The 27981-nt window shown below is 37.8% G+C and overlaps 3 protein-coding genes across 3 annotated transcripts; all 3 read right to left on the reverse strand.

Moving 5' to 3' along the window:
* Nucleotides 1-8605: 8605 nt before the first annotated feature.
* LOC116257315 (receptor-like protein 47) lies at nt 8606-11990 on the reverse strand. Its single transcript, XM_050078853.1, has one exon. The coding sequence runs from the start codon at nt 10235-10237 to the stop codon at nt 8846-8848; it is 1392 nt and encodes a 463-aa protein (XP_049934810.1). The 5' UTR covers nt 10238-11990; the 3' UTR covers nt 8606-8845.
* Nucleotides 10286-11754, reverse strand: LOC126410248 (receptor-like protein 43). Its single transcript, XM_050078841.1, has 2 exons — nt 10646-11754; nt 10286-10343 (listed from the first exon to the last, which is right to left on the reverse strand). Exons 1-2 carry the CDS (start codon nt 11752-11754, stop codon nt 10286-10288), a joined length of 1167 nt encoding a protein of 388 aa, XP_049934798.1.
* A 10601-nt stretch (nt 11991-22591) lies between the features above and the next one.
* Nucleotides 22592-25987, reverse strand: LOC116257314 (receptor-like protein 7). The gene is made up of 2 exons (XM_031633931.2): nt 25969-25987; nt 22592-25854 (listed from the first exon to the last, which is right to left on the reverse strand). The coding sequence occupies exon 2, from the start codon at nt 25840-25842 to the stop codon at nt 23137-23139; it is 2706 nt and encodes a 901-aa protein (XP_031489791.1). The 5' UTR covers nt 25843-25854; nt 25969-25987; the 3' UTR covers nt 22592-23136.
* Between the last annotated feature and the right edge of the window lie 1994 nt (nt 25988-27981).

Here is a 27981-nt window from a genome sequence, read left to right on the forward strand (position 1 = left end):
ATGAAGGGAAGTCACCACTTAATTTTATTTTCCCTAAATCTATGAAATGAAGCATATTGTACTGACCAAGGGATTTAGTGATATGACCTTCTAACCTGTTGTCACTTAAATCAAGTGCATTCAACGAACATCTTGTGTTGCCAATAAGCTCTGCTATTTGTCCCTGCAATTGATTGTTCTAGGGCTTGACTATCACCAAACTCAAGTTAAAGAAGCAAGTAGGTGTCTTGCGGCTTAATTTGTTGTTCGAGAAGTCAACCAAATAAATTTCAGTGAGGTTGCACAAGGAAGCTGGTATTTATCCTGTCACACTATTATTCTTGATTGAAAGAAACCACGAACCGTTAAAAGACTGAGAATTTGGAATGCCATTCAACATGTTATAGCTCAAATCAACTAAATAAGCGTTTAGAACAACCCCTGGCTTGATGCCTGTTATCATGTTGTGATATATGTTCAAACTAACAGAAACAGTTAACCATTTTGGAATTTTCCCAGTGATCATGTTCTCTGAGAGGTTTAAATCAACAATGGACTCATGGTAAAGAAGGAATCGGGGGAAGTGGTCGATGTTGCACGAGGCCAATTCCAAATATTCTAGACTCGGAAGCTTGAGGGGTGGGGTTGTCAACTACAGTCAAGTTATTTCCAAAAAGTGACAATGAGTTAAGCTTTTTGAAGTTTGGAAAAATTCCAAGGTCGAGGTATCCATCAAAGGACTTCAAGTGGAGATTGCACAAAAGATGGTTCCTGGAACAAACTTGGAGGAATTGCTCCTACCAGGGAGTTGTAAGAAAGGTCTAAGCTTTCCATATTAAGAAGATTAATTGAATTTGAGATCGGGCCACTAAAATTATTATTGTTGTGGTGGATAATACGGAGAGAGTGAGGTAAAGATGGTAAGAAGCCACTGAAACTGTTCTTAGAAAGGTCAAGGTAAGTTAGTCGAGTGAGGTTGGCAAATAATAAGGAGTCTATGTAACCTGACAATCTATTCTGACTTAGATCCATGTAAGTTAAAGCTGTGACATTTGCTATTGAGAAGGGAAGACTGCCTGACAGATTGGTATTAGAAAGATTCAATGAAATTAGGTGTCAAAAATTACCGAAATAATTTGGTAGGTGGCTGGGAAGACAGTTCCCACTTCTTTTGAGAGGGGCATTGTTTTGTAATTTTACTAGAAAATGTTTCAGGTTCCAGTTTTGTCCTTATTAAGGGGGGAGTCTTTGTATTTAATTAATAGAGGCATTTGGATCATATCTATTCCATAATGCATGGCCCCTTGTTAAAAACGGCATTGATTTTATCAAAATTGCAATACAAAAAAAATTATTATTCCAAACCCCGTAATTGTTGGAATATCTTTACTTTGGTACAGGTAATTTATTTTAATAAACTCAGTGCATTCAAAAAAATGAGGAAGAAAAATTACCTCCCACTGTGTAGCTCAGTTAGAGCCATGAATTCGGCATTCTCACCAGCACCCTTAATCAAGATAGTGCGTGGCTCGAGATAGCCCGTTCAAAATGTCGTCCCTGCTCGGACGGATTGAACCTTGTTAGTTTCATTTTTCTGAATAGTGACAAAAACAATACATTTAAAAGCATTAAAAACCCCAATAACAATAGATTGGTTTGGAATAGACATCACTCGATTATAATCAAATATTACAAGGAAACGACCTAACATGCTCAGTTTCTAAAGGTATTTATTTACATTGGACAGGAAAGTATTCTAGACAGGGAGTGATTAAAATGCAAAATTTCTTAAACTCTTAGAACTTCATATTTCTTGAGCTGCGCAAATATGTAACTACTGCATGCAGGTTGGCATGCAAACTGAAATAGTACATGCTACCAGAAAAGAAACAGAATTTTCTTTGGAAAATAATAATTAATTAGGTTGGCATCGGAGTAATTTTGCTAAATAAATTTATAAAAAGGATCAAGTGTTTCTGAAATATTTTAATTTTGAGATGCTATATGCATCATGCTTTAAATCATCAAGACGATTGCTATAAAATTATGGAAATTTGAAACGGCAATAGAAATTGATAAAAAGTTAATGTTATATCTCAAAACTTCAAAGAGAAATTCTTGCAATTGATTGACAAAGTACCGGTCATTCACTCGTAGGAACGAAGAAAATACTAGGTAGTTTTAACTTTATATTTTGGTAAATAGGAGTAGCTATATTTAATGACTCATTCTGGTTTTACAATAGAAATGAAGGACAATCACCTTTAGTTTTGTTTCACACTATGAACACATACAAGAACACTGAACACAAGAATCCTTGTATACTACATGAGAAAGCAATATGTCACCGAAAAAAAAGACAAGAAGTTTACAAATAGGAAATAATCCCTTTGCTTAACACCACCATAAATTATACGTCAACATGCAAAGGATTTTAAATTTAAACATGGCTAAACACACTATGAAGTTTAGCTTTGTCAATTACCAGGTTTTCCTGAACTTCTAATTGAGTAAGAGGCGCATTTATAACAATCAGAAGGAAAAGTAGCAGTTTGAAAACCTTTGTCACTCTCACCATGTTGCCTCTAGCTTCTGCTATAAGCCTTCATGATCCTGCTCCTAGATTAAGCCCAAGGCCAGTAGCACCTTCTCCAAAAGATATTGAAGCCCCTTCCATTATTCAGAAAAAATGACAAGCTTATTGCTGTGCCGAAACCTACACCAAAACCTAGTGCCACCGATGTGTACTTCCACATTCTCTCTTCGTTTGTTTGCTTCAGTACAAGAAAAGTTATCGATGTGCTGCTCTCACTGGCTTCACAGGGCAGCAAGAATGGATGACCACAGAGACTTGGATTCCCTTCGAAGCTCCAATCATCGAAGGTGGAAAAGTGTAGTCATTGAGGGATTCTTCCAGCAAGGTTGTTATATGACAGATTCGAGTACCCAAGAAAATTGGGTTTAGTAAGTTCTTCTGGTATTTTACCTGAAAGGTGGTTATGAGACAGATCCAGTGATTCTAGGTTTTGGAGGCCACCAAAGTTCTTAGGAATTGACCCTGTAAGCTTGTTGTTCAAAATTTTTAGTGCTTGGAGCCCTTTAAGGTCTCCAATCTCTTCAAGAATCTCACCTTCAAAGTCGTTGTTGGAAAGGTCAATTGTGTTCATGAGAAGCAAAATTTCATCATACGAGTCCCGCACAACAGGTGTCCTCTTTCCTTCAACGGATGCGACAGCGTGTCCGCGTGTCCTGAGCCTCTGAAGCACTAGTCGGGGTCAGGACACTGCCCAATCCTTCTCTGTTCACCTTTCTCAATCGTCTGAAAAACCTGAATCTTCATCAACTTCAAATCGCCAGTGTTTTCAGCTCCAAACTCCGATTTGGTCAAGTAGATATGCGTTGGAATTGTCTTTGTGTTGGCTATCTGCTCACCAATTTTTAGATTTTTTGGTGAGGGCACCATGGCGCAGTGGATTTTTGAATAAGAACCTGTTCTGAGGAGTACCCTGTGACTGAGAACCTAGTCTGGCGTGTGACTTTGGGGCTCAATGAATCTGGATAGGAGACAACACTGACAGCGAGCTTGGAGGCGTTGAATTCCTAAAGATGTCTTTTATTTTTTGGTCCAAGTTTCTTGAAGTTTGAACCACTCTATGAGAACAATTTTAGAAGAAGTAAAGGTCCCTGGAGCAGTAACAGCGAGTTTGGGTGACCAATGTGTCACTAATAGGTAAACTAAGTGTGGCAGGGTATAGCATAAGACCCCAGCAAACGGTGAGGATCTATCCGGGTGAGGCTCTCCAAGTTGGGAACTCAAGCAGGAGCTTGGTGCTAGAAGAGATTCCTTTTGTCTCTAGCCAAGAAGGAGGGAACCATGAAAGAAAGCACCATGAGCCGTATGTGGATATTTCACCAGCACGAGCAATGCAGCAGCTTTGTGAGAAAATCATTGAGGCCAACAACAGACTGCAAACAAAATGGAAGCAAGATAAAATCGCCACAGGTTCAACGGTTGAGAACGAGACCACAACCATGAGAGGGCCATTGTTGCCACAATCCTTCACTCCTCATTGTATGGCCAAGCCTAAGGAGGGTGGCAGTGGTACTTCAAAGAGCTTGTTGAATAGTCTACAAAGGGCAGCAACAGGAAAGATAGTCACGAGTTCGATAAGTGACCAAGGAGAGCGGGTCGAAGAGATTCCAAACTGTACAAAGAAGGAACTTGTCCCAACGTCTTGGAAGGGATCCAAAACCTTGGGTCTAGAGGACCCAAGGTTTATAGCTAAGTGAACCAAGATGTTTCTCATGTATATAAGCTTTATAATTAGGGCTTTTTAGGATGACCCTTGAATGAAGAATGAATTTATTTTCACTTAGGGCATCACTCTCTCTCTCATCCCTTCTCAACCAAGTCTACTAGTCTTCTCGGTGGCGGCCGGATTGATTTCTTCTCACCCTTGACCAGCGATGGCTGGTGTCTTTCTTCGATCCGACGGCGTCAATCATCCTCCCGTCCTCAATACTCTTTTCTTCTTCTCCCCAATCGACCAAAGGAACATCTGTTTCCCTGATCCTACGATAGAAGGAGAAGCTGTGGCAGATCACAAAGCTAAGACCAACCACCCTGCTGAGCGTGATCTTGGGTAGCGATAGCGCCTCGGCAGCGAGATCCTATCACCTTCTTAATAATCAGGCAATGAATTGTCAAGGCCACTTGTCATTATAATCGAGGAAAATTTGACTCCCCGACTCAAGAAGTTGTACGCAAACCCATCCTAAGTAGTTTCAATCCAGTGTAGGCAACACTGAACCTGGTCATTTTGACCAACTTACCCCTAACTCATTTGGATCTACAATCTCGATTCAAAGTATTGGATTCATACCATAAACCTTAGGTTGATCTAAACCATGACATTAACCCAAGCATAACTTATTTGGATTTGGATCCTAGGTATTGGATTCTGGATCCCAAGTATTATGTTTTGGATCTTTCATTATGTTTCTTAGAGCTCAGATTTCGGATCTCAAGTCTTAGATTTTGGATCTCAAATTTTATACTTTGGATTTTGAATCAGATCTCTCATACAAGTTTCGAATCATAAATCTCAAATTATGGGTTATGGATTTCACATTTTACACCCTAGATTTTGAATCTTAGATTTCAGATCTTAGATATTAGATTTTAAATCTTGAATCTTACATTAGGTTCCAAAATAAATGAGTATTTAGTCCTAATCCTAGGATCAATTCCTACGAAAACAAATGCAAATACAAAGTTTTAAACCATATAATCATCAGATTTGGACATATCCTTTCAGAAGTTAGATCTTAAGAGATCTTGTAACTCCCAAAAAAGTTTAGTCTCGCATCTAAGAGATTGTGAGGAATCTTTGGGGAACTTATAAAGAGAATTGTTAAGTAGTTGGTTGACCCGGTTCCTAGCCTTTTGAGGTTGAAAATAAAACTTCTAGGGACGGGTTTGGATTTGTTTGATTAGGAGCCGAGCCTAGCATAGATCTTATCGTTATAGTGATATTAGAGTACAACTCAATACTGAGAGCTAAGGTTCCACATGCTAGGACGTGTGTACTTTAAAAGGAGTGAATTGTAAAATCCCAAAAGTTAAATCTTATATTCAAGATTGTGAGAATTAGTGGGGAGCTTATAAAGGGATTGTTAAGTAGTTTAATGTTTTGGTTTTAAGTTCATAAATTACAAAAAAAAACCCAAGATTAAATGAGTTTGCTCCAGCTGAGTGAAGTTCGTGTAATTAACTTGGATTCCACTCAATTATAAGCTTAAAGTTTCAGCTAAGTTTGAGCTCCACTGGTTTATAAAGGAGTGAAACTCGAGTCAAGCTTAACCGAGAGAGTTAGAGTTGGCTCAACAAGTTAATTACAGAAAACATTATTTTTATTTTATTACCTAAACATAAAAACCAAGCTGTCACAAAATATGACTTTCAGATCATGATAATATCTTTTTCTAAAGGTGTCATCCAAACACGACCTACAATTCATATACCAAAAAAAAAAAAACCTGCCAAATCTTTGCTGAAAAGTCAAAAATATGAAACTCTAAAATCTAATATCTCAAGATCTCATATCATTTGATCGAATCCTAAATCTAAGGAGATCAAATCATATCAGAGTTCAAAATTTAGGGCGCCTGAGATCTCTGAGTCAAGGCCTCAATTTTGCTGCGAAGCCTGGTGTAATCAGAAAGACGCCATATTAGCTCTAGACTAACTTGGATGCATTTCCATGAATTAAACTCTTTTTAGATATGCAAATGATTCAGAGTTGGAATACTTAAATACTTTAATTGAGTGGTCGGATCCAATAAGACTACGTCTTAAATAAATTAATGCTATCAGCTTGCTCGGTCAGATCCATCTGTTCAGTGCCTCAGCCTGAAGATGTCGTGAAAATCACATGTAGAAATTCGAAGAAAATTTTTAATTTAAAGGCCTACTTTTTAGCGACAATTTCTTATATTGTCTTACTTTCCTGGATTCGTCCAGCGGAGGTCGTACTTATGCGAACACAAAAAAAAAAGGTTGTCAAATTAAATCATGCCATGTTAAAAGAGGTAAAACTTATGCTAGTGGAACAGTTAATTTTTCTCTTGCCCACAAAAAAAAATAAAAAAAGAAAAAGAAAAGTATATCACTGGTGGTAGAGTTGAAAGTTTTGGCTTCGTGGCAAGCTAATTAAAAAAAGTTTTAAACCCTTGAAAAGGGATTGGGGATTAAGGTTGCTTGTAGAATAAGTTAAACCAACTCAGGCTCCTTTCAAACTCGCTCGTAAAAACTCGGTTTAAATTTATGCTTGAAATGTTGAACGATTAAATGAGTCGAACTCAACTATAAATTTACGCTTGAATTGTTAAGCAAGTCGAAAGAAGTCGACTCATTTCAACTCAGCTTGGCTCAACTAGGGTCAATTGTTAAATGGTTGTTCATAGTTGAATTAGTTAAAAGAAACCAATTAAATGGGTTAACGAGTGAAAAGAAACAAGATAAGTTAGCTTAATGGAAGCCATTTACAAGAGTCTAGCTCAAGCTCGACATTGTATTGTCAAGTCGAGAGCTCGAGCCTATTGCATGGAGACTTTGACCCAAGTTCATGCTGAGTTCAAGCTCGAGCTGGCCCAACTCGAGCTTGACTAAGTTTGTGTGTGGCCCTATTAAAGATTGTTCTATGTAAATAAATAAATGATTCAGAGGCACCATTATATAAACATGCAAACTGTTGGGCCTCACCAATACATAAATTTATCAACTTTGTGGGACTGTGTGGCAACTGTCCACAGGCCAAATGTGACGGAGGGCCTTATCACCATTGTATATTTTAACTGAGAGAGTGCAATGGCAGTGATGAACTCTTAACTGAGAACTCTTAACAGTGCGGCCAGACCAAGAAACTCAAAAGGATATGACACATGATATTTGGTCCCTACAATAAATTTTCATTTATAACATTGTGTCGATTGTTATAAATAAAATACTAGCGTGGCTATCCAAGAAACAATGTATCTTGTTCAAATAAAATAGTGGATGAGCACTACAAACTATAGCTATTCCATCGTCAACCAATCCTTTCCTGCAAAATGCACAATTGATGAGCTATTAAATTTTAATACTTTTATTTAATTTGTGCCTACTTAGCTAAGCAACACTTTTTGCATAAAGGTACACCTATAACCTTAATTTGCTTAAGGAATAACCTTCTTTATAATCCGGCAATGGATTGTCAAGGCCACCCATCATTATAATGGAGGAAACATCGACTCCCTGACTCAAGAAGTTGTATGCAAACCCATGCTAAAGATTATAGTAATCCGGCTTTTATGCAGACAATCAATGCACCTCCAAGCAGTAAGCTTGGGTTTGGAATTTGCTTGGTCGACGAGTCTAACATCCTTGTAAATCTTTACTCTCTATCAGTGCCAACAACTGAGTTTTCCATAACCAGAAACTGTTATGGTTCAGTTTCAATGAAATAAAATTGGCTGTATTCAAGGTAAAGGGATATGGGTATGGTTAAGACGTTGATGGTGGAGAAGATGAAGAAGCCATTGACAAGAACGAAGTGGGCTAAGCTTCACTTCAGGGCTCTGATACCATAAAGAAATTGAGTGTAAAAAAAAAAAAGCTTTAACATGGTTCTGTATTCAGCTCCTATATCTGCCATGGTAAGAGCTCTCACCGCTCGATTATTCGTTCAATCACCAATGGAAAAATGAAAATATTATTTTTCTATATGCATCATGCTTTAAATCATCAAAATTTGAAATGGCAATAGAAATTGATAAAAAGTTAATGTTATTTCTCAAAACTTCAAACAGAAATTCTTGTACTAGATTAACAAAGTACCAGTCATTCTCATTCCTATGAACAAAAAAAATAGTGGGTAGTTTTGACTTTATATTTTGAGAAATAGAAGGATATATTTAATGGTTTATTCTGGTTTAACAATAGAAAGGGCAATCAATTTCATTTTTGCTTCACAGAATTCATAAAATATGAACACATACAAGAACACTGAGCACAAGAATTATCGTATACTACATGACAAAGCAATATGCCACTGAAAAAAAAGACAAGAACTTTACAGATAGGAAATGATCCCTTTGCTTAACACCACCATGAATTATACGTCAACATGCAATGGCTTGTACATTAAAAGATGGCTAAACACAATATAAAGTTGAGCTTTGTCAACCACCAAGTTTTCCTGAACTTCATTGAGCTAGAGAAGCACTTGCAACAATTAAAAGGAAAAGTAGCTGCCTGAAAACCTTTGTCACTCTTACCGTGTTGCCTCTAGCTTCTGCTATAAGCCTTCATGATTCTGCCCCTAGATTAAGCCCAAGGACAATAGCACCTTCTCCATAAGATATCGAAGCCCCTTCCATTATTCAGAAAAAGTGAGAAGCTTATTGTTGTGCCGAAACCTACACCAAAACCTAGTGCCACCGATGTGTACTTCCACATTCTCTCTTCATTTGCTTGCTTCAGTACAAGAAATGGAATAGATGTGGTGCTCTCATTGGCTTCACAGGGCAGCAAGAGTGGAGGGCCACAGAGACTTGGATTCCCTTCGAAGCTCCCAGCGTCAAAGGTGGAAAATTGTAGTGATTGAGGGATTCTTCCAACAAGGTTGTTATATGACAGATTCAGGTACTCAAGAAAATTCAGTTTAGTAAGTTCTTCTGGTATTTCACCTGAAAGGTGGTTATGAGACAGATCTAGTGATTCTAGTTGTTGGAGGCCACCAAAGTTCTTTGGAATTGACCCTCTAAGCTTGTTGTTCGAAATTCTTAGTGCTTGGAGCCATTTAAGGTCTCCAATCTCTTCAAGAATTTCACCCTCAAAGTAGTTGTTAGAAAGGTCAATTGTGTTCATGAAAAACCAAATTTCATCTTGATAACTTAATGTTGCTCCTTTGATTGTCATTCCCACTTCCCATGCTGTACCATAACCCAAAATATTATGAACCCCAACCATACGAGCATGCGATATGTCGAAAGTCTTCATTGCATTGAGGCTTAACAACAAGCTCATTGGAAGTTTTCCGCTAAATTGGTTGGTGGAGATGTCAAGCATGCATAGTCCTTGGAAAGGACTCTCTTCAAAAGAGAAGTTAATAGCACCACTTAGAAAGTTGGACCTTAACACAAGAATTCCTAGTTTTGGCAGCTTCGAAAGCCATGAAGGGAAGTCACCACTTAATTTATTTTTCCCTAGATTTATGAATGCAAGCCCTTCGCAGTGACCAAGCGATTTAGGGATAAGACCTTCTAACCTGTTTTCACTTAAATCAAGTGCTTGAAATGAATGTCTTATGTTGTCAGTCAACTCTGGAATTTGTCCTTGCAATTGATTGTTCTGGAGCTTGACTATCACCAAACTCAAGTTAAAGAAGCAAGTAGGTATCTGGCCGCTGAACTTGTTGTTTGAGAAGTCAACCAATCTAAGCTGAGTGATGTTGCACATGGAAGCCGGTATTTCTCCTGACACACTATTATTCTTGATTGAAAGGTACACCAAACCATTAAACGATAGAGAATTTGGAAAGCTATTCAACATGTTATAGCTCAAATCAACTACATAAGTACTCATAACAGCCCCTGGTTCAATGCCTGTTATCATGTTGTGGGATATGTTCAAATACACGGAAGTATTTAACCATTGTGGAATTTCCTCAGCGATCATGTTCTTCGAAGGAATCGGGGGAACTATTTGATGTTGCATGAGACCAAAGAAAAGCTTTGTAGACTTGGAAGCTTGAGGGTGGGGTTGTCAATGCCTACTGTCAAGTTTTTTCCAGAAAGTGACAATAACTGAAGCTTTTTGAAGTCTGCAAAAATTCCAAGGTTGAGGTAGCCATCAAATTTGTTGTTGAAAAGGTTAAGGTCTTCAAGTGGAGATTGTGCAAAAGATGGTTCTTGGAATAAACTAGGAGGAATTGCTCCTTCTAGGGAGTTGTAAGAAAGGTCTAAGCCTTCCACATTAGGAAGATTGACTGAATTTGGGATCGGGCCACTAAAATTATTATTGTTGAGGAAGACAATACGGAGAGAGTGAGGTAAAAATGGTAAGAGGCCACTAAAACTGTTTTTAGAAAGGTCAAGGTAAGCTAGTCGAGTGAGGTTGGCAAACAATAAGGTGTCTATGCAACCTGACAATCTAGTCTGACTTAGATCCAGGTGAGTTAAATCTGCAAGGTTTGCTATTGAGAAAGGAAGACTGCCTGACAGATTGGTATTAGAAAGTTCTAGCTCTACTAAGGATGTCAAATTAACAATCCAAACACGAAGAAGGTCTCCTAAGAACTCAATGCCACCAAGATTAAGAATTTCGAGCCTACTCATTGGTAATTTGGTAGGTAATGAAACCCTCAATAACTCATTGTATCCCACATCTAGAACCTTCAAGAGAGGAAGTCTAAAAATTTCATTTGGTAGGTGACCAGACAAGTCATTACCTTGTAGATGTAAGGATTGAAGCTTGCTCTCTGGGGGAAAAAATAACGGCATTAATTCCCCATGAAAATTATTGTTTGATAGATCAAGAGCTTGAAGATGTGGGAGCTTGAAAATATGTGGAGTGAGGATTCCTTCAAGATCACAAAATGCTAAACTAAGGGACCGTAGATTGGGCAATGCCAATGCTAAGTTGGCACCCCACTCTTGCAAGTTGCTGAGATTGAATCTGACATAATCCATGTGGAGGTACTTTAATTGCTTAAAGTTCTTCACGAAGCCTACCAGATCTTGTATTTCCAAGAGGCCGGTAGTATAAGAAAGGTCTAAAGCAACCAAATTAGACAAGCTTGAAATCTCGTCTGGTACCTTCCCTGAAAACCAAGCCCATGATAGATTGAGATGAGTCAAGTGGCTGAGCTGAGCGAGTTGTGAAGGTATGGTAGACATATTGAAGTCACAACCACTGAGGTCAAGGTGTTGGAGCTGGTGGAGATCAAAAAGAGCCGGAGGTATTCTCGATCCTGCAATATCACTGTTATCAATGGTAGCTTTACCAGGAAGTTCAAGGCCAATGATGTGTCCAGTGTGGGGATCACACTCAACTCCCTCCCATAAGCAGCAGTCAGACTCATTTCCACCCCATGAACTTAGCCTTCCATAGGATAGGTGGAGATTCTCCTTGATACTCAGCAGAATGGAAGCTTGACTGCTGAGGCACGAAGCACTTGCACCTCCATCTATAGTTCTTACGAAGAGAAGCAGTAGCAGTAGCAAACAGCCCATTATTGTTTTTGCAATAGAGGGAACCAACATCAACAATACATTTTGCAATAGAGGGAACCAACAACAACAATACACTGCAGGTCTGCAACTTCTTCCAGTCTCAAACACCATGGGTGACGTCCTCTGCAGAGAAATTAGAGATTGGTCAGGACACATGATTTCAATTGCTAAACTATCAATGAACATAAAATTACCGAAAGTGTTGTGATAGATGACAGGAAGCCACTCCTCTCTCTCTCTCTCTCTCTCCACTGAGTAAACCGTGTGTAGTACTGAAGTGTCTCATTGAGGCATGCATTTAAAGAGGATGACTGAGAGGTCATCTTTTAAGTCTTTGAAAGAGACAGGATCAATGAGGTGAAAAAGTTGCTTGGTTGTTTAACCGTACAGCAGGCAGAAGCTTCAACTCTAGCAGGCAGAAACTTCAACTCTAGAGTGTACATCAACACATCTAACATCACTGTTGTTTTGGCTGGAAATAATCTCTGTGCCGTGCCCTTTAGGGTGTAGCATAGCTGGTTGGGCTAGAAGTACGTTAAAGTGACCCATTCTTAATTTGATTTATGTTCTTGCACGGCAGGATCTTGTGCTAATTATGATTATCACGTGCATAGCCGATGCTTGTTGGTTTCGTAATATTAACTTGTTTTTGCAATTAAAAAAAAAGCGGCAAAAGAAAGTGACAATCGAATATCCATTGACTTCAATAATGTATCTCCCTCAGCTGGATATATATATATATATACATACACACATACATACATGCACACACGTACATAGAGGCAAAGCCAGGAATTTTTCATTTGGAAAAGAGGGATGAGGCTAATTATAGTTTCAAAATTTTAACGGGGGCTCAAACTCATTTTTTCAAAATTTTTATATAAGATATATAGAATTTTGTAAAATTTACATGTAAATTTAAAAAAAAAAAAAAGAGGGGGGCTCTGGCTCTTGTAGCCCTCCGTTACCTCCAACCCTACACATACACATATTCATAATATCTTCTTGTATATTATATATTTACTATTCAAATAACACCTTGTACAACAATTATGCAATTTATCTTTTGTTCTAACAATACCTTTTAAAACATGCAACTAACATGAGATAAGAATCCCATTTGCTCAAAAGAACAGTTTTTTTTTTCCATTGAAAGAGTTACATATCCTCTTTCTTCATGTAATGCGTCTGCACATTAATAATATAAGTGAAAAAATTGCTTTGTTAGTTATTCAAGTTAAGGAAAGACGAAAATGGGCATTTACGTGAAAAAAGACAATATAATTGAGACGATAAGCCATTTCACCAATTCTCAACAAGCTTTCTTCTTGCGAAATGCATCAAATCAAAGATTGGGCAATTTCTTTCTCAATATACAAAAGTATAAAATCTGCAAGTCGTTCATCTTCCGTTTTGTTATTTAACCATATTTTTATAAGTTCGATGGCAGAAATGCATGTTCTATAGTTGCAATGGAGAAATATCAGAAAATCTACTGAACTGAGATGAAATATCAGAACTGCTTTCAATTGGACAGAAGTATAATTTATATGATTTTTTTAATGAAACAGCACAAAATTAAAAATAATAATAATAAAAACCAAAAACTTATTAAGGTGTCGCCGTCTGAAAGTTGTAAGGCTTAACTGTTGCCCTGATTATGGGGAATGTCATCAGATGATTGAGATCTGAAAAGGGAGGGACAGAGAGAAATCGTAGACTACAGGGAAAAGAGGAAGGTGGATAGTGGAATGGGCGGATGTATACATCTGTGATGACCCAATGGCTGCAGTTATGGAAGGGGTTTAATCACCGACAAATTCTCTTTGGTGCAGATTTAGAGCCCTGGAGTCTAGTGGCGATGATCAGACTGCCGTCCAAGTGCCGGCACTTGCAAAAGAGAGACTGCTCTGCAAGGATGATGATCCTTGGGGTGTCAATTCTATCGACATACGGGAATGTATAAGAGCTCGACATCTGACCTATAATTTTAAAGTTGTCATACCTACAATTTTAAAGTTGTCATCTCCTTACTTATATCTACGTACCATACCCATGTGACTTAACCATTGCCCTTATGCTATTAATTACCCTTGGGCACTAAATTATTGTCGACCGATATTATCTGAATCTCATTTCACGATTTGAATCCAAATTTTGAACCAAATCCTGCCAATTTTCAAAATATATTTATTTAAAAGAAACAAGATATGTTCTAATCGAATTTGGACTCAGACTCAGACTTGGATTTTGATTTGAATGTCTAAAACTGATTCAAAATCTGACAAGTGCATGTAAGATCCCAATTTTACATGTAGTTGGATCGGGATCCTGATCATGTCCTGAGTTCATGTTCAGATTTGATGCCCAAACCCAACTATGATTTCAACCTTTTTTATTTCCTTCACAAGATCTAAATAAATGCTCCTGCTTTTGGGTCAGTCATCAAATTTTACTTTACTGACCCGTTGAGGCCCTGTGTACACTAGCAAAGGAATACAAACTAAGAGGCAGTACGCAACTGATAGTGCCAAATTTGGTTTCTTAGGTAGTGCCAAATTCTAACGGATCTAAGTTTTGGTGTATTTAAATTATTGAAGTCCAAAATTAGCCTAATTACAAGAGAAACTATCACATATTGATTGACGTGACAAATTTGATATGAAAAAAAAGTTGCCACAGCAAATAACGCAACAATGGACATAGGAAATACTATTAAAATAAGTTCACCTTTTTATATAATTTTTTCTTTGAAATTCAAAGAGAAATGTTGGATTTGCTGCTCCGTTATGTTCTATTTATGACACACAAAATTGGGCTGAAAGCTTGGCTTTGGATTAAGCAATACTGAATTTTAATGTGAAAATTAGGTTTCATGTTTGTTTAAGTTGAATTTTCGAACAAAATTAGCTTACAGTTATATTTTACAAAAAATCTATCTTTACCATATTTTTTGGTGTACTTACAAAGGTCTGTCCAATGCATATGCTAGTCACCAATTATAAAGGTTTTTGTGATGTAGCACTAACACCTGGTGGCGGGTGTTGAAGCTGCAGTCCAAGGGGCACGGCAGCAGCACTGCACAAAGTACCCGCAAGAGAAGGAGGAGGACGGCTACTGGGGTTGCTTCATACTGTATTAAGTATAAAGCAAAATCTTTCCTACTGCACCCAAAATTTTCTCTTTCCCTCCTTACTTGGGACTGCTCCTTTGGCCACAGGAGGTATTTGGATTAAAACACTTTCATAAAGCGCATGATGCAACCTGACTATATCTAAACTCTAGAAGTCTTATAGCGTAATGCTGCTGCAAACAAGTTCCGAAGAATTTAACATTATTCTGTAAAATTTACATCCTTGCAGTAATAAGTTGTAGATCGTTGAAGTACCTTTCCTAAGCGTAAAAGATGCCATAGATATAATATTTTCCCCTTGTTTCTCCCAGAGTCCAGACATGCATATTCCAGTTATGATGTCCATTAGATTATCTTATGATGTCCATTAGATTATCTTGTACCTCACTGCCTGCAGATTTGTGATGCAGTGGCATGCAGATCAGGTTAGATTGAACTTCTTTCTGCCATGGTTTAAAAATTGATATCAATCTAAGGATTTGTCTCATGGGGTCGGCATTAAGGAAACACCCTTGAATTGCAAAGTCTCACTGTCAAATAACAGAAGGAAGAGTTATAAAGAAAGAACAAGAACCATGAAAAAGGAATGCAGGACTTGCATAGATAAGAACAAAAGAACCTCATGGACCCCGAACAACACTCGATTGAATTGAATCGACAACAAATGATAAACGAGCCTTGATGAATTGCAAAATCTCACTGTCATGGCAGGCGACTGCAAATCCTCTATCTGGGTTTCAGCTTCATGAAAAGAGAAGAACAGCAGGGCAACGCCAGAGGCATAGCCGAACAGAATGGGAAGGTGGTTTTCCCCCAGAATGATGGACGAAGCATAGAGGAAGGGCTGTGGTCGGACGGTCTTCTGGCAGGCGACTGCAAGCTGGGCGATGGCTCGACGGGTACAATGAGGCTATCAATTAATACACATCGTTCGTTCTAAGGGAGAAGCAATGACAGAGCAGCCAGATATGCTTACCGTTTCGCTCCAAATGTCTGGCCCGGTGGAACTACATCCAGTGGGATGGAACTGTGCCTCGCAGCAGAGGAGGAAGGAGGGGGGCGGCCTAGGCAGTCGCCTCATTTTTTTAAAAAGTTTACATAAAAAAATAAAAAAATTAATTATTAATGTATTGTTTTTTTTATTCGGGTTTATTTTGATCCTATAACTTTCATAAGTTCGTAGTACGGAAAATTCTCGCTTTGATTGGAAAGAAAAAAACAAAAAAAAAAGACCCAGATGATGTACGGAACATGTTTCAATTTTTTTTCTAAAAAAATTTATATAAATTGTGGCATCCATGTAATGGGTTGTCGTGAAATATATATATATATATAAAAAAAGAGAGAGAGAACCTTTTGCTCCACATTAATATATGCCCGTAAGTTTATGGATATCTACTTTTGGCAGAGAGGAAGATCCCGATCAACAACACACAGTATCTTTCTATAGTTTCCTCTTCCCAATTTGCGCTAATGAGCTGTCTGTGACATTTTTCAACAACACAATAAATACAAAAAGATAACATCCAGCCACAAAGGCAGCGGACTGACTTCAATAATGTATCTCCTTCAGCTGGCCATCCATCCATTTGATAACATCGTGCATGCATGAGAGGCCCGAGATATCTACTTTTCTTGATCTTTTGGATTTTTTTATTTTCAAAAATTTTTAATTAAAAAAATATTTTTATAATACATTTACGGTACATTTGTGATACATGTATGGGTCAGCCCAACCAATACACCTTTTACAACATTGCAAAAATCATTGAGACATAGCGAGAGCAATCCATCTAGAGAGAGAAACACCACTTGTTCTAACGCACACATACTACAAAATAGGGGCTGCCACTTGCCTCTAAATTGTGTTATAAATGAGTTTACTATTTTGTTCCTTCCATAATTATTTTTTGACACTAAATTCATGACATTATGGCTCTTAGCCTAGGAAATGTTTTTTCAATCCATAAATTGGAATTGTTTGCCTGATATACAGAGAATTTAAAGCCCAATTTTCAGGGGAATCTATGCTCGTTTGCCTAGCAACCGCAGCCAGATTCTACTTGCTTTGACGGAAACTTGTGATTTTTTTTATTTTTAATTTTTTTTTTATTTTATTTTTTTGCTATCATGGGGCCAGGGCATAATGGGTGCCGAGATCTTCATCTCTTTTTTTTACTTCCACTAAGTCAGGCACGGGCTTGGGCTGCACTGTAGGACGGTCAACAGATCTGGTTTAATTGTATTAATTTTTTTTTTATTGACAAATTCTGATTTGAATACAAGTAAAAGAAAATCATATCCAAGTCTGAAATCCAATTTCATAATCTAAATTCCATCTGAATTTGGTTTTTATATTCATATCCAAATTAGAATATTGAATCATAATGTGATTGATTTTCAACATGTAAGAACACTGGATATCGGATATTTATTTAACATTAAATCTGAATCTGAAACCTGATCGGCTGTTATTTCTTAAATCCAAATTCAATCTGATTTTCTAATCAGATATTAAATTTCCTACCATATCCAATTTTTTTGGAAATATTCAGTTGGATATCCGATTAAAGTCAAATAGATTGACATCCCTAACACAAAACGAACTATCCTAAAAAAATGTGGGGTCTATATGGCGGTACTGAGACAGCCCCCAACCCGAACCTCTCTTCTTTTTGCGATTCATAAGAAAAATCCAACCCGAAAATCTCATTGTATTCAACAACAGATACTTCTTTTAGTTAGTTTCTTTTGGATTCATTCCCCTTTCTGCTTCTCCTATTGCAAATAAGTCACTAAAATTCGAGCGGATCTAAGTTTGGTTTCTTTGGTTGTGTGAAATTCGAAAGGATCTAATTTTTGGTGTATTTAGATTACTGAAATATGAATTACATCCCCTCCAAATTAGGTTAATTTGAATAGAAATTATCACATATTGATGGACATGACAACTTTTACTACTTGGAAAAAAAAAAGTTACCACAGCAAACAACGCAACAACGGGTGTAGGAAATATTATTATTCCAATAATTTCACCTTCATATAAATTTTCCCTTAAAATTTGAGGAGAAACATCGGATTTGCAGCAGATAGTATTCTAATTATGACATACAAACTTTGAACGAAAACTTGATTTTGAATTATGCAATGCTGAATTTAATGTGAAAATTATGCTTCATCTTTGTTTTATTTAGGTTTCGAAAAATTAGGTTCACAACTGAATTTTACAGAAACCATCGATATTTGGATGATTGCATGTGACTCCTTAAGGAGCTGTTGGGATAATGAAATGGTAACATAAGGTCCCACAAACCATGGACAAAGCTGGAAAATTCTGGTTAAGAGATGCTAGTTACAAGATTTTAAATTTTTAAGGGGAATCAATATATAACTGGAGAAATTTTCTATGAAGTATCAATTATGAAAAGAGAAATCTTTTGTGGGTTTACGTGGGCAATTGCCCACACAGTACCCACACCTACCTCTACCCATCACATGGTATCTTATAATTAATGTTCATAGACGCCCTAATTTTTAGGAAGAGATGAAATAGTATGTTACCGTTGCACTTGTCAAACAACCCCTAAAGTTTATGTACTTTTCAAATGGAACCAGTTTGGCAACTAGTTTTTTATTTTTTGAGAAAATGTGATCTATACACACCATAAAATATAATTACGTGTACACTTGAGTATAGATCTCTCTCTCTCTCTCTCTCTCTCTCTAGAGAATATATACATATAGGGCACAAAGAGTAGACCACCGAAAATTGATTGACACCACTAATACAAAGCCAAATGGTCGTTTGCATAACTGATTGTGCTCTTTTGCATAATCGAACCTTATAAATATTATCACAATAATGTTTGGATGATAATCTTACACTAAGTCATTTTTTGAGTTCAATATGTTCTTATAGTAATAAAAAGAATGAAGGACTCTGATGACATCAAATTTTTAATTGTAGAAAAATAAGTTTTTTTTTTCTTATGAGCAACTCCACATGGTTTATATTGAATTAGCATTTATAAACATAACAGAATATTCATATTTTGTTTCACAATCATTTTGTGAGGAATTTTAGGAGGTCTGGTTTCACATCTATATATACAGGGAGAGAGAGAGAGAGAGAATCAGGTTACCTAGATGCATCAGCAAATGTTATTTATTCTAATGTTTCTGCAGGGAAGTCACAATAAGTGGCACACCTTTTTGACGAAAATTTCAAGACTCTTTCTAACAAAACTAAATACAAACACCGAACAATAAAAGTAATGCATACCACAGGATTGGGAATGCACTGTACAGACTTCATTAATTCTAGTAAAGCAACTTCTGCTGCTTTACCATTAAAAAAACCTGGTGAAGAATCATATCTCACACCATTCGCTAAAACAGTTGATCTGAATATTAGCTCATGAGAAGGTCCCTCCTACACTGTTTCATAGGCAGGAGTTAAGATGTCTCCCTTTTGTGTGTACTCCTACAATCTATTTTTGAACACAGCAATTTGACACACCTGAAATGAAAAATACCAAGATTAAACGCAAAGGTCATTCTCCATCCAGGTTGGCATCTTCAAGCAATTAAGGTATCAAATAACAAAGTTTAAGTAACATTAAGCCTAAAAAAATGAAAATATGGGGCGGTCGTGGAACTAAAACAATGTTTTCAGATTTTGTCAACGGTCGACGGGTATATAAAGGATTAACGTTGTTTTCAAAATTTGTAAGAAAATACTGCACCTAATTATTTCAAAATTTGAACTTAAAGGATAAATATTTGATTCCAACCAAGGTGAAGAGAGGGGAGGGAGAAAGGAGGGTCCCCTGATCTCGAGGAGAGGAAGAGGGAGTGGGTTCATCGAAGGCAGGAGGAAGAACAACAACAACAACAAGTAGGGAGAGAGAGAGAGGGAAGGATAGTCTCTTTTTTCATGCTCATTGGTTAATCATCATGGAAGAGTTTTTGCTTTTTGGGTACAAGGAAGAAGAAGAAGAAAAGGTAGAAAGAGCTTTTTCTTTTCAATAAATCGTGGGCAACTATTTTTCCGGCCACTCAATGATGGTTCATTTTTTTCTTTTTGTTGGATGTATGTCAAGAGATGCAGGAACCCGGTATTGCTGGCGGTGGTGCCAACCCTGAGAGGTCGAAGGTGCGTGATGAGAACTTGCTAGCTGGAGTACGGAGGATACTCCTGCCGTCGTCCTATCCATGCATTCCTCTTAATGATATCAGCAACTTAGTGAGGGTATTTCTCTCTCTCTCTCTTTCTCTCTATCTGCTCTCTCCTACTTATGGAGGGTGAAGGGGCAACCTGAATCAACACTATTTTCAAACTTGAGGAAACTGACGGGAGGAGGCCTTTGGGAACCGAGACTGCTGGAACTGAGACTGTTGGGATGAGGTCTACTGAGACTGTTGGGATGAGGTCTACGGGAACGAGGACTGAAGGGAGGAGGCTTCCGCTAACCAGGACGAGGAGGGCTTAGGCGAGAGGTTTTAAGGAGGGGATAAGAGAGGAGCCGAATCCATCTCCCATGCCTGAGCCTATCATGAAAGAGGTCATAATTTTTTCATGCATTCAGGTGTGCACATATAACCACCTTTAGTCTGGAGTGTGAAATCGAGGGGCAGAGGGAGGGAGTCAAGATGGCATTAATGCAATAGTTACCGGGCATAATAAATGGTTTGAAATTTTTAAAAGATATGGCTTTAGCTACTTGTATAAACTAAAGTGTTACAAACTGGTCATATACAAGCTTATTACTATTAATTTCATGCCTGAATATGAAATTTTATTATTGGATGCAAATCTAAGCCTGGATGAAGAGATGATCCGACAATTGGTCGAATCTTGAAATGGAACATGCGGCTATAAATACAAGGATAAATGGTGACAAAAAATAATCTATTTAAAAACATTAAAAATGCATTTATATTGTGTACATGCAACCTCAACCCCACATTGGTTATCCAAATCCACTAACAGTCGATTGGTTTTGGATTGGGTATTACCCAATTGTAATCAAATATTACTAGGAAATGTCCTACCATGCTCAGTTTCTGAAAGGTTTTTATTTGCTTTCAACAGCAAAAAGTATTCCAGAAGAACTTGGTCCTACTAGGGAGGTGTAAGAAAGATCTAACTTGTTCCATATTAAGAAGATTGCATGAATTTGGGATCGGGCCACTAAAGTTACTGTTTCTGACATAGGCAATGCGGATAGGAAAAGATGGTAAGAAGCCCCTGAAACTGTTTCCCAAAATATCAAGGTAAGTTAGTCGAGTGAGGTTGGTGAAAATTAAGGAGCCTATGGAACCTGAAAATCTAGTGTGACTTAGATCCAGGTGAAATAAAGCTGTAAGATTTGCTATTGAGAAAGGATGATTGCCTGACAAAGTAGTATAAGAATGATCCAACGAAGTTAGGTGTCCAAGATTACCAATCGTGATGGGCAGGCTACTGGAAAAATTAGTAAGAGAAAGTCTAAGAATTTCGAGGTTACTCTTTGGTAATTTGGTAGGTAATCAGACCCTCACGAAATTATTCTCTTCCACATCAAGAACCTTTTCAAGAGGAGGAAGTTCTAAAATTTCTTGTGCTAGGTGGCCAAACAAGTGGTTAACTTGTAGATGTAAGGATTGAAGCTTGCTCTCTGGAGGGGAAAATGTCGGCATTAATTCCCCTTGCAGATAATTTTTTAGTAGAACCAGAGCTTGAAGATGTGCGAGCTTGAAAATATGAAGAGTGAGACTTCCTTCAAGATCACCATAAATTGGACAATGCCGATGCGAAGATGGCACCCCACTCTTAACGAGTTCTTGAGTTTGATATAAACATAATCTAAATGGTGGTATTTTAAATGCTTAAAGTTCTTCACCAAGCATTGCAGATCTTGTAGTTCCAATGATCCAGCATTGGAGATGTCTAATGTGACCAAGTTAGACATGCTTGAAATCTCGTTCGCTACCATGTTTGAAAACCAACCACTGGAGAGACTAAGATGAGTCAAGTGAGTGAGCTGAGCCAGTTGTGAAGGTATGGTAGAGAAATAGAAGACACAGCCACTGAGGTCAAGGTGCAGGAGCAGGTGGAGATCAAAAAGAGCCGGAGGTATTCTTGATCATGCAATATCATTATCAATGACAATGCAATATCATTATCAATGATAGCGGCAAGTTCAAGGCCAATGATTCGTCCACTATGAGGATCGCACTCAAATTACTGTATGCAGGTTGACATGCAAACTGAAATAGTGCACACTACCAGAAAGGAAACACAGTGTTCTTTGGAAAGTAATAATTAATTAGGTTGGCATCGGAGTAATTTTACTAAATAAATTTATAAAAAGGAACACGTGTTTCTGAAATATTTTAATTTCGACATGCTACATGAATGATGCTTTAAATGGTCAAGACAGTGATTTAAAATTATGGAAATTTGCAATGGCAATAGAAATTGATAAAAAGTTAATGTTATTTCCGAAAACTTCAAAAAGAAATTCTTGTAATTGATTAACAAAGTACCGGTCATTCACTCGTGGGAACGAAGAAAATAGTTGGTAGTTTTAACTTTATATTTTGGTGAATAGAAAGGACAATATTTAATGACCATTCTGGTTTAACAATAGAAAGGAAGGAATATCAATATGCCACCAAAAAAAAGACAAGAAGTTTACAAATAGGAAATGATTACTTTGCTTAACACCACCATGAATTATACGTCAACATGCAATGGCTTTTACATTTAATGATGGCAAAACACACTACAAAGTTGAGCTTTGTCAACTGTCACATTTCCCTGAACTTCTAATTGAGTCAGAGGCGCACCTGCATAAGAATGAAAAAGTAGCTGCCTGAAAACCTTTGTCACTCTCACCGTGTTGCCTCTAGCTTCGGCTATAAGCCTTCATGATCCTGCGTCTAGATTAAGCCCAACGCCAGTAGCACCTTCTCCAAAAGATATTGAAGCCCCTTCCATTATTTAGAAAAAATGAGAAGCTTATTGCTGTGCCGAAACCTACACCAAAACCTAGTGCCACCGATGTGTATTTCCACATCCGCTCTTCATTTGCTTCCCTTGGTTCAAAAGAAGGAATTGATCTGGTGCTGTTGTTGGCTTCACAGGGCAGCGAGAGTGGAGGGCCACCAAGTTTTGCATTCCCTTCGAAGCTCCCAGCGTCGAAGGTGGAAAATTGTAGTGATTGAGGGATTCTTCCAACAAGGTTGTTATATGACAGATTCAGCTACTCAAGAAAATTCAGTTTAGTAAGTTCTTCTGGTATTTCACCTGAAAGGTGGTTATGAGACAGATCTAGTGATTCTAGTTGTTGGAGGCCACCAAAGTTCTTTGGAATTGACCCTGTAAGCTTGTTGTTAGAAATTCTTAGTGCTTGGAGCCATTTAAGGTCTCCAATCCCTTCAAGAATTTCACCTTCAAAGTAGTTGTTAGAAAGGTCAATTGAGTTCATGAGGAACCAAATTTCAGCTTGGTAACTTAATGTTGCTCCTTTGACTGTCATTGCCACTTGCCATGCGGTACCAAAACCCATAGTAAGAACCCCATCCTTACGAGCAAGTGATATGCCGAAAGTCTTCATTGCATTGAGACTTAACAACAAGCTATTTGGAAGTTTTCCGCTAAATTGGTTGGTAGAGATGTCAAGCATGAGCAGTCCTTGGAAAGCACTCTCGTCAAAAGAGAAGTTAATATCACCACCAAGAAAGTTAGACCTTAACACAAGAATTCTTAGTTTTGGCAGCTTTGAAAGCCATGAAGGGAAGTCACCACTTAATTTATTTTTCCCTAAATTTATGAATGCAAGCACTTCGCAGTGACCAAGGGATTTAGGGATATGACCTTCTAACTTGTTTTCACTTAAATCGAGTACTTGCAAAAAATCTCTTGTGTTGTCAGTAACCTCTGGGATTTGTCCTTGCAACTGATTGTTCTGGAGCTTCACTATCACCAAACTCAAGTTAAAGAGGCAAGCAGGTATCCGGCCACTGAACTTGTTGTTTGATAAGTCAACCAACCAAAGTTTAGTGAGGTTGCACAAGGAAGCTGGTATTTCTCCGGTCACACTATTATTCTTGATTGAAAGATACATCAAACCATCAAAAGACTCAGAACTTAGAAAGCTATTCAACATATTATAACTCAAATCAATAGCTAGAACGTCGAGAACAACCCCTGTCTCGATGCCTGTTATCATGTTGCCAGATATGTTCAAAGTCCTAGAAACATTTAACCATTTTGGAATTTTCCCAGTGATCATGTTCTGTGAGAGGTCCAAATCAACAATGGACTTGTGATAACAAAGAAATCGAGGGAACTGGTTGATGTTGCACGAGGCCAAGCTCAAATATTCTAGACTTGGAAGCTTGAGGGTGGGGTTGTCAATGCCTACAGTCAAATTATTTCCAGAAAGTGACAATGAGGAAAGCTTTTTGAAGTTTGCAAAAATTCCAAGGTCGAGGTAGCCATCAAATTTGTTGTTTGAAAGGTCAAGGGATTCAAGTGGAGATTGTGCAAAAGATGGTTCTTGAAATAAACTAGAAGGAAATGTTCCTACAAAGGAGTTGTAAGAAAGGTCCAACCTTTCCATATTAAGAAGATTGATTGAATTTGGGATCGGGCCACTAAAATGATTGTTGTTGAGTTTGACATCACAGAGAGAGTGGGGTAAAGATGGTAAGAAGCCACTGAAACTGTTTTTAGAAAGGTCAAGGTAAGTTAGTCGAGTGAGGTTGGCAAACAATAAGGAGTTTATGCAACTTGACAATCTAGTTTGACTTAGGTCTAGGTGAGTTAAAGCTATGAGATTTGCTATTGAAAAAGGAAGACTACCTGACAGATTGGTGTTAGAAAGTTTTAACTCTACTAAGGATGTGAGATTAACAATCCAAGCACGAAGAACGTCTCCTAAGAACTCAATGCCACCAAGATTAAGAATTTTGAGCTTGCTCGATGGTAATTTGGTTGGTAATGGAACCCTCAATAACTCATTGTCTCCCACATCAAGAACCTTCAAGAGAGGAAGTTCAAAAATTTCATTTGGTAGGAGGCCGGACAAGTTGTTCTGACGTAGAATTAAAGATTGAAGCTTGCTCTCTGGGGGGAAAAATGACTGCATTAATTCCCCATGAAAAGTATTGTTTGATAGATCAAGAGCTTGAAGATGTGGGAGCATGAAAATATGTGGAGTGAGGCTTCCTTCAATATTACAACAAGCTAAACTAAGGGACTGTAGATTCGGCAGTGCGGATGCTAAGTTGGCTCCCCACTCCTGCGAGTTGTTGAGATTACATATGACATAATCCAAGTGGAGGTATTTTAGTTGCTTGAAGTTCTTCACGAAGCCTTCCAGATCATGTATTTCCAAGAGGCCGCTATCGGAAAGGTCTAAAGCAACTAAATTAGACAAGCTTGAAATCTCGTTTGGTACCTCGCCGAAAAACCAATTACTAGAGAGATTGAGATGAGTCAAGTGGGTGAGCTGAGCAAGTTGTGAAGGCATGATAGACATACCGAAGTCACAACCACTGAGGTCAAGGTGCTGGAGCAGGTGGAGATCAAAAAGAGCCGGAGGTATTATTGATCCTGCAATATCACTATTCCACTTGCTCCCATCAACCATATCATTACCGAGAAGTTCAAGGCCAATGGTGTATCCAGTGCGGGAATCACACTCAACTCCCTCCCACGAGCAGCAGTCAGACTCATTTGCACCCCATGAACTTAGCCTTCCATTGGATAGGTAGAGATCCTCCTTGATACGCAGCAGAATGGAGGCTTGACTGCTGAGGCACGAAGCACTTGCACCTCCATCTACACTGCTTACCAAGAGAAGTAGTACCAGTAGCAAACATCTCATTATTATTGCTGTAATATAGAGAATCAACATTGAGAATGCTGCAGGTCTGCAACTTCTTCTAGTCTGAAACACCATGGGAGATGTCCTCTGCAGAGAAATTAGACATTGGTTAGAACTCCTGACTTCAATTGGCAAACTATCGATGAACATAAAGTTACTAAAAGTGTTGTGAAAGAAAAAAGAAAACCTGTATACACTTACACACACACTCTTTCTCTCCCTCCCCAAACTAATTAATCTGTGCATAGTGCACCACCTCCTGGAGGCATGCATTTAAACAGGATGAATTGAGAGGTCATCTTTTAAGTCTTTGAAAGAGACGGAATCAAAGAGGTGAAAAAGTTGCTTTGTTGTTTAACGGTACAACAGGCAGAAACTTCAACTTTAGAGTGTTTGGTTTAGTTGGAAATAAGCTCTTTGTCGTACCCCTTAGGGTGTAGCATAGCTGGTTGGGCTAGAAGTACATTAAAGTGACTCATTCCTAGTTTGATTTCCGTCCATGCATGCGACATTCTTGTGTTAAATATGATTATCATGTGCATCGCCAATGCTTTTTGGTTTCAGATTCATAATATTAATTTGTTTCGAATTCTGCAAAAGGATTTTTTTTAAAAAAAAGGCAAAAGAAAGTGACGTTCGAATATCCATTGACGATGAATTTTGGTTCGAATCCAGATTTTCAAAGTTATTAAATGTCTCTGAATTTATTGATTGTATGTTCGGAATATCCATGAACTGAAACGAAATCTGAATTGCTTTCGATTGGACCGAAGTGTAACTTGCAAGATTTCCTAAATCGAACTGCTCAAAATTACAAAAAATAAAAATCAAAGATTAATAAAAACCGAAAAAAAAATATTATAGGGGCCTCCGTTGAATTATTGGATGTTGGAAGCTGATCCACACAGAGTTTGAACATTGTAAGGCTTTTTTAGGGAATGTCCACCTAATTATGCGGAATGTTATCAGATCCCATACAGGTGAAGAAAAGTCTATATGGTTTATCTGTATCCAAATTCACTATGTTAATCTGATATGTAAATTCTTAACCAAATTCGATCCAGCTTCGAAGATGTATTAAGTGAATTTGAAAATGAATGGATATTAGATATAGTATATTTGTTTAAAACTAAATATTAGTCTGATCGACTGCATATTTATTGAAATCCAAATCTAATTCAAATTCAATCAGATGTCATTTTATAAATTTGAATTTGAGCCAATTTCTTAATTGGATGTTGATTGGTTTTTTTTCTTTATCCCATTTTTTCTTTACACAGTTGAGGTTAGTATCAGGTCGATTTACTGACATCCCAACAAAATTATTATGAGGTCGTTTTCGCTACACAAATTATTAAGAGGTTGCTTCGCTGATAGAACAGTTCCATACTATTTGATGAACTTGCTTCAATTTTTTATGACAAGTTCATTGATATGCTCCGCTCTTAAAGATCGAGATGTCAATTGAATTTATTATTTACCATGTACCCCAAATTTCCTTCCTCCTTGGTACTTTTTTTTTTTGACCTATTGATATTCTAAATGAAACAGCACAAAATTAGAAATTTAAAAAAATAATAATAATAACCAAAAAAATATTAAGTTGTCGCTGCTTGAAAGTTGTAAGGCTTAACTGTTGCCCTCATCAGATGATTGAGATCTGAAAAGGGAGAGACAGAGAGGAATCGTAGACTACAGGGAAAAGAGGAGGGTGGATATGGAATGAGCGAAAGGTGCAGGATGTATACATGTGTGAAGACCCAATGGTTGCGGTTAAGGAAGGGATTTAAGCACCGCCACATTCTCTTTGGTGTATACAGCTAATGGCGATGATCAGATGTTACGCGCTCTCGCCGTCCAAGTGCCGGCACTTGCAAAAGAGAGACTGCTCTGCAAGGATGATGATCCTTGGGGTGTCAATTCCATCGACATATGGGAATGTATAAGAGCTCGACATCTGACTGAAGACTGGACGAATTATATCTGCTCTCGTCTTCGCATTTTCCATGCATGGGAGACTGAGAAGGTTGGATTTCTGCTTCCAATCGTTGCCCGAAAGAAGAGGAGACCACAATCCGTATGTTTTTCCATTGCCCCAAGCCATATGGTGGATAATTTAATAAGGTGCCCGTATTAGTGTTGCCATAACCATACTGTAATTGGGTACTTGGGCACATCTGAATACTTTTAAAACTTGAAGTTCATCCAAACCGT

This window comes from Nymphaea colorata, chromosome 7, assembly GCF_008831285.2.
Source record: "Nymphaea colorata isolate Beijing-Zhang1983 chromosome 7, ASM883128v2, whole genome shotgun sequence".
Lineage (NCBI taxonomy): Eukaryota > Viridiplantae > Streptophyta > Magnoliopsida > Nymphaeales > Nymphaeaceae > Nymphaea > Nymphaea colorata.

Excerpts from the sequence above, each read along its gene's own strand:
- LOC126410248 (XM_050078841.1), bottom strand. The coding sequence starts at position 11,754 with ATGGGCTGTTTGCTACTGCTACTGCTTCTCTTCGTAAGAACTATAGAT. Across the intron at positions 10,344-10,645 it reads GGTTGCATAGACACCTTATT|ACTTCAAAAAGCTTCAGTTA; the intron begins GTTTGCCAACCT and ends GAATTTTTGCAG.
- LOC116257314 (XM_031633931.2), bottom strand. The coding sequence starts at position 25,842 with ATGGTGTTTCAGACTAGAAGAAGTTGCAGACCTGCAGCATTCTCAATG.
- LOC116257315 (XM_050078853.1), bottom strand. The coding sequence starts at position 10,237 with ATGCAACATCAAATAGTTCCCCCGATTCCTTCGAAGAACATGATCGCT.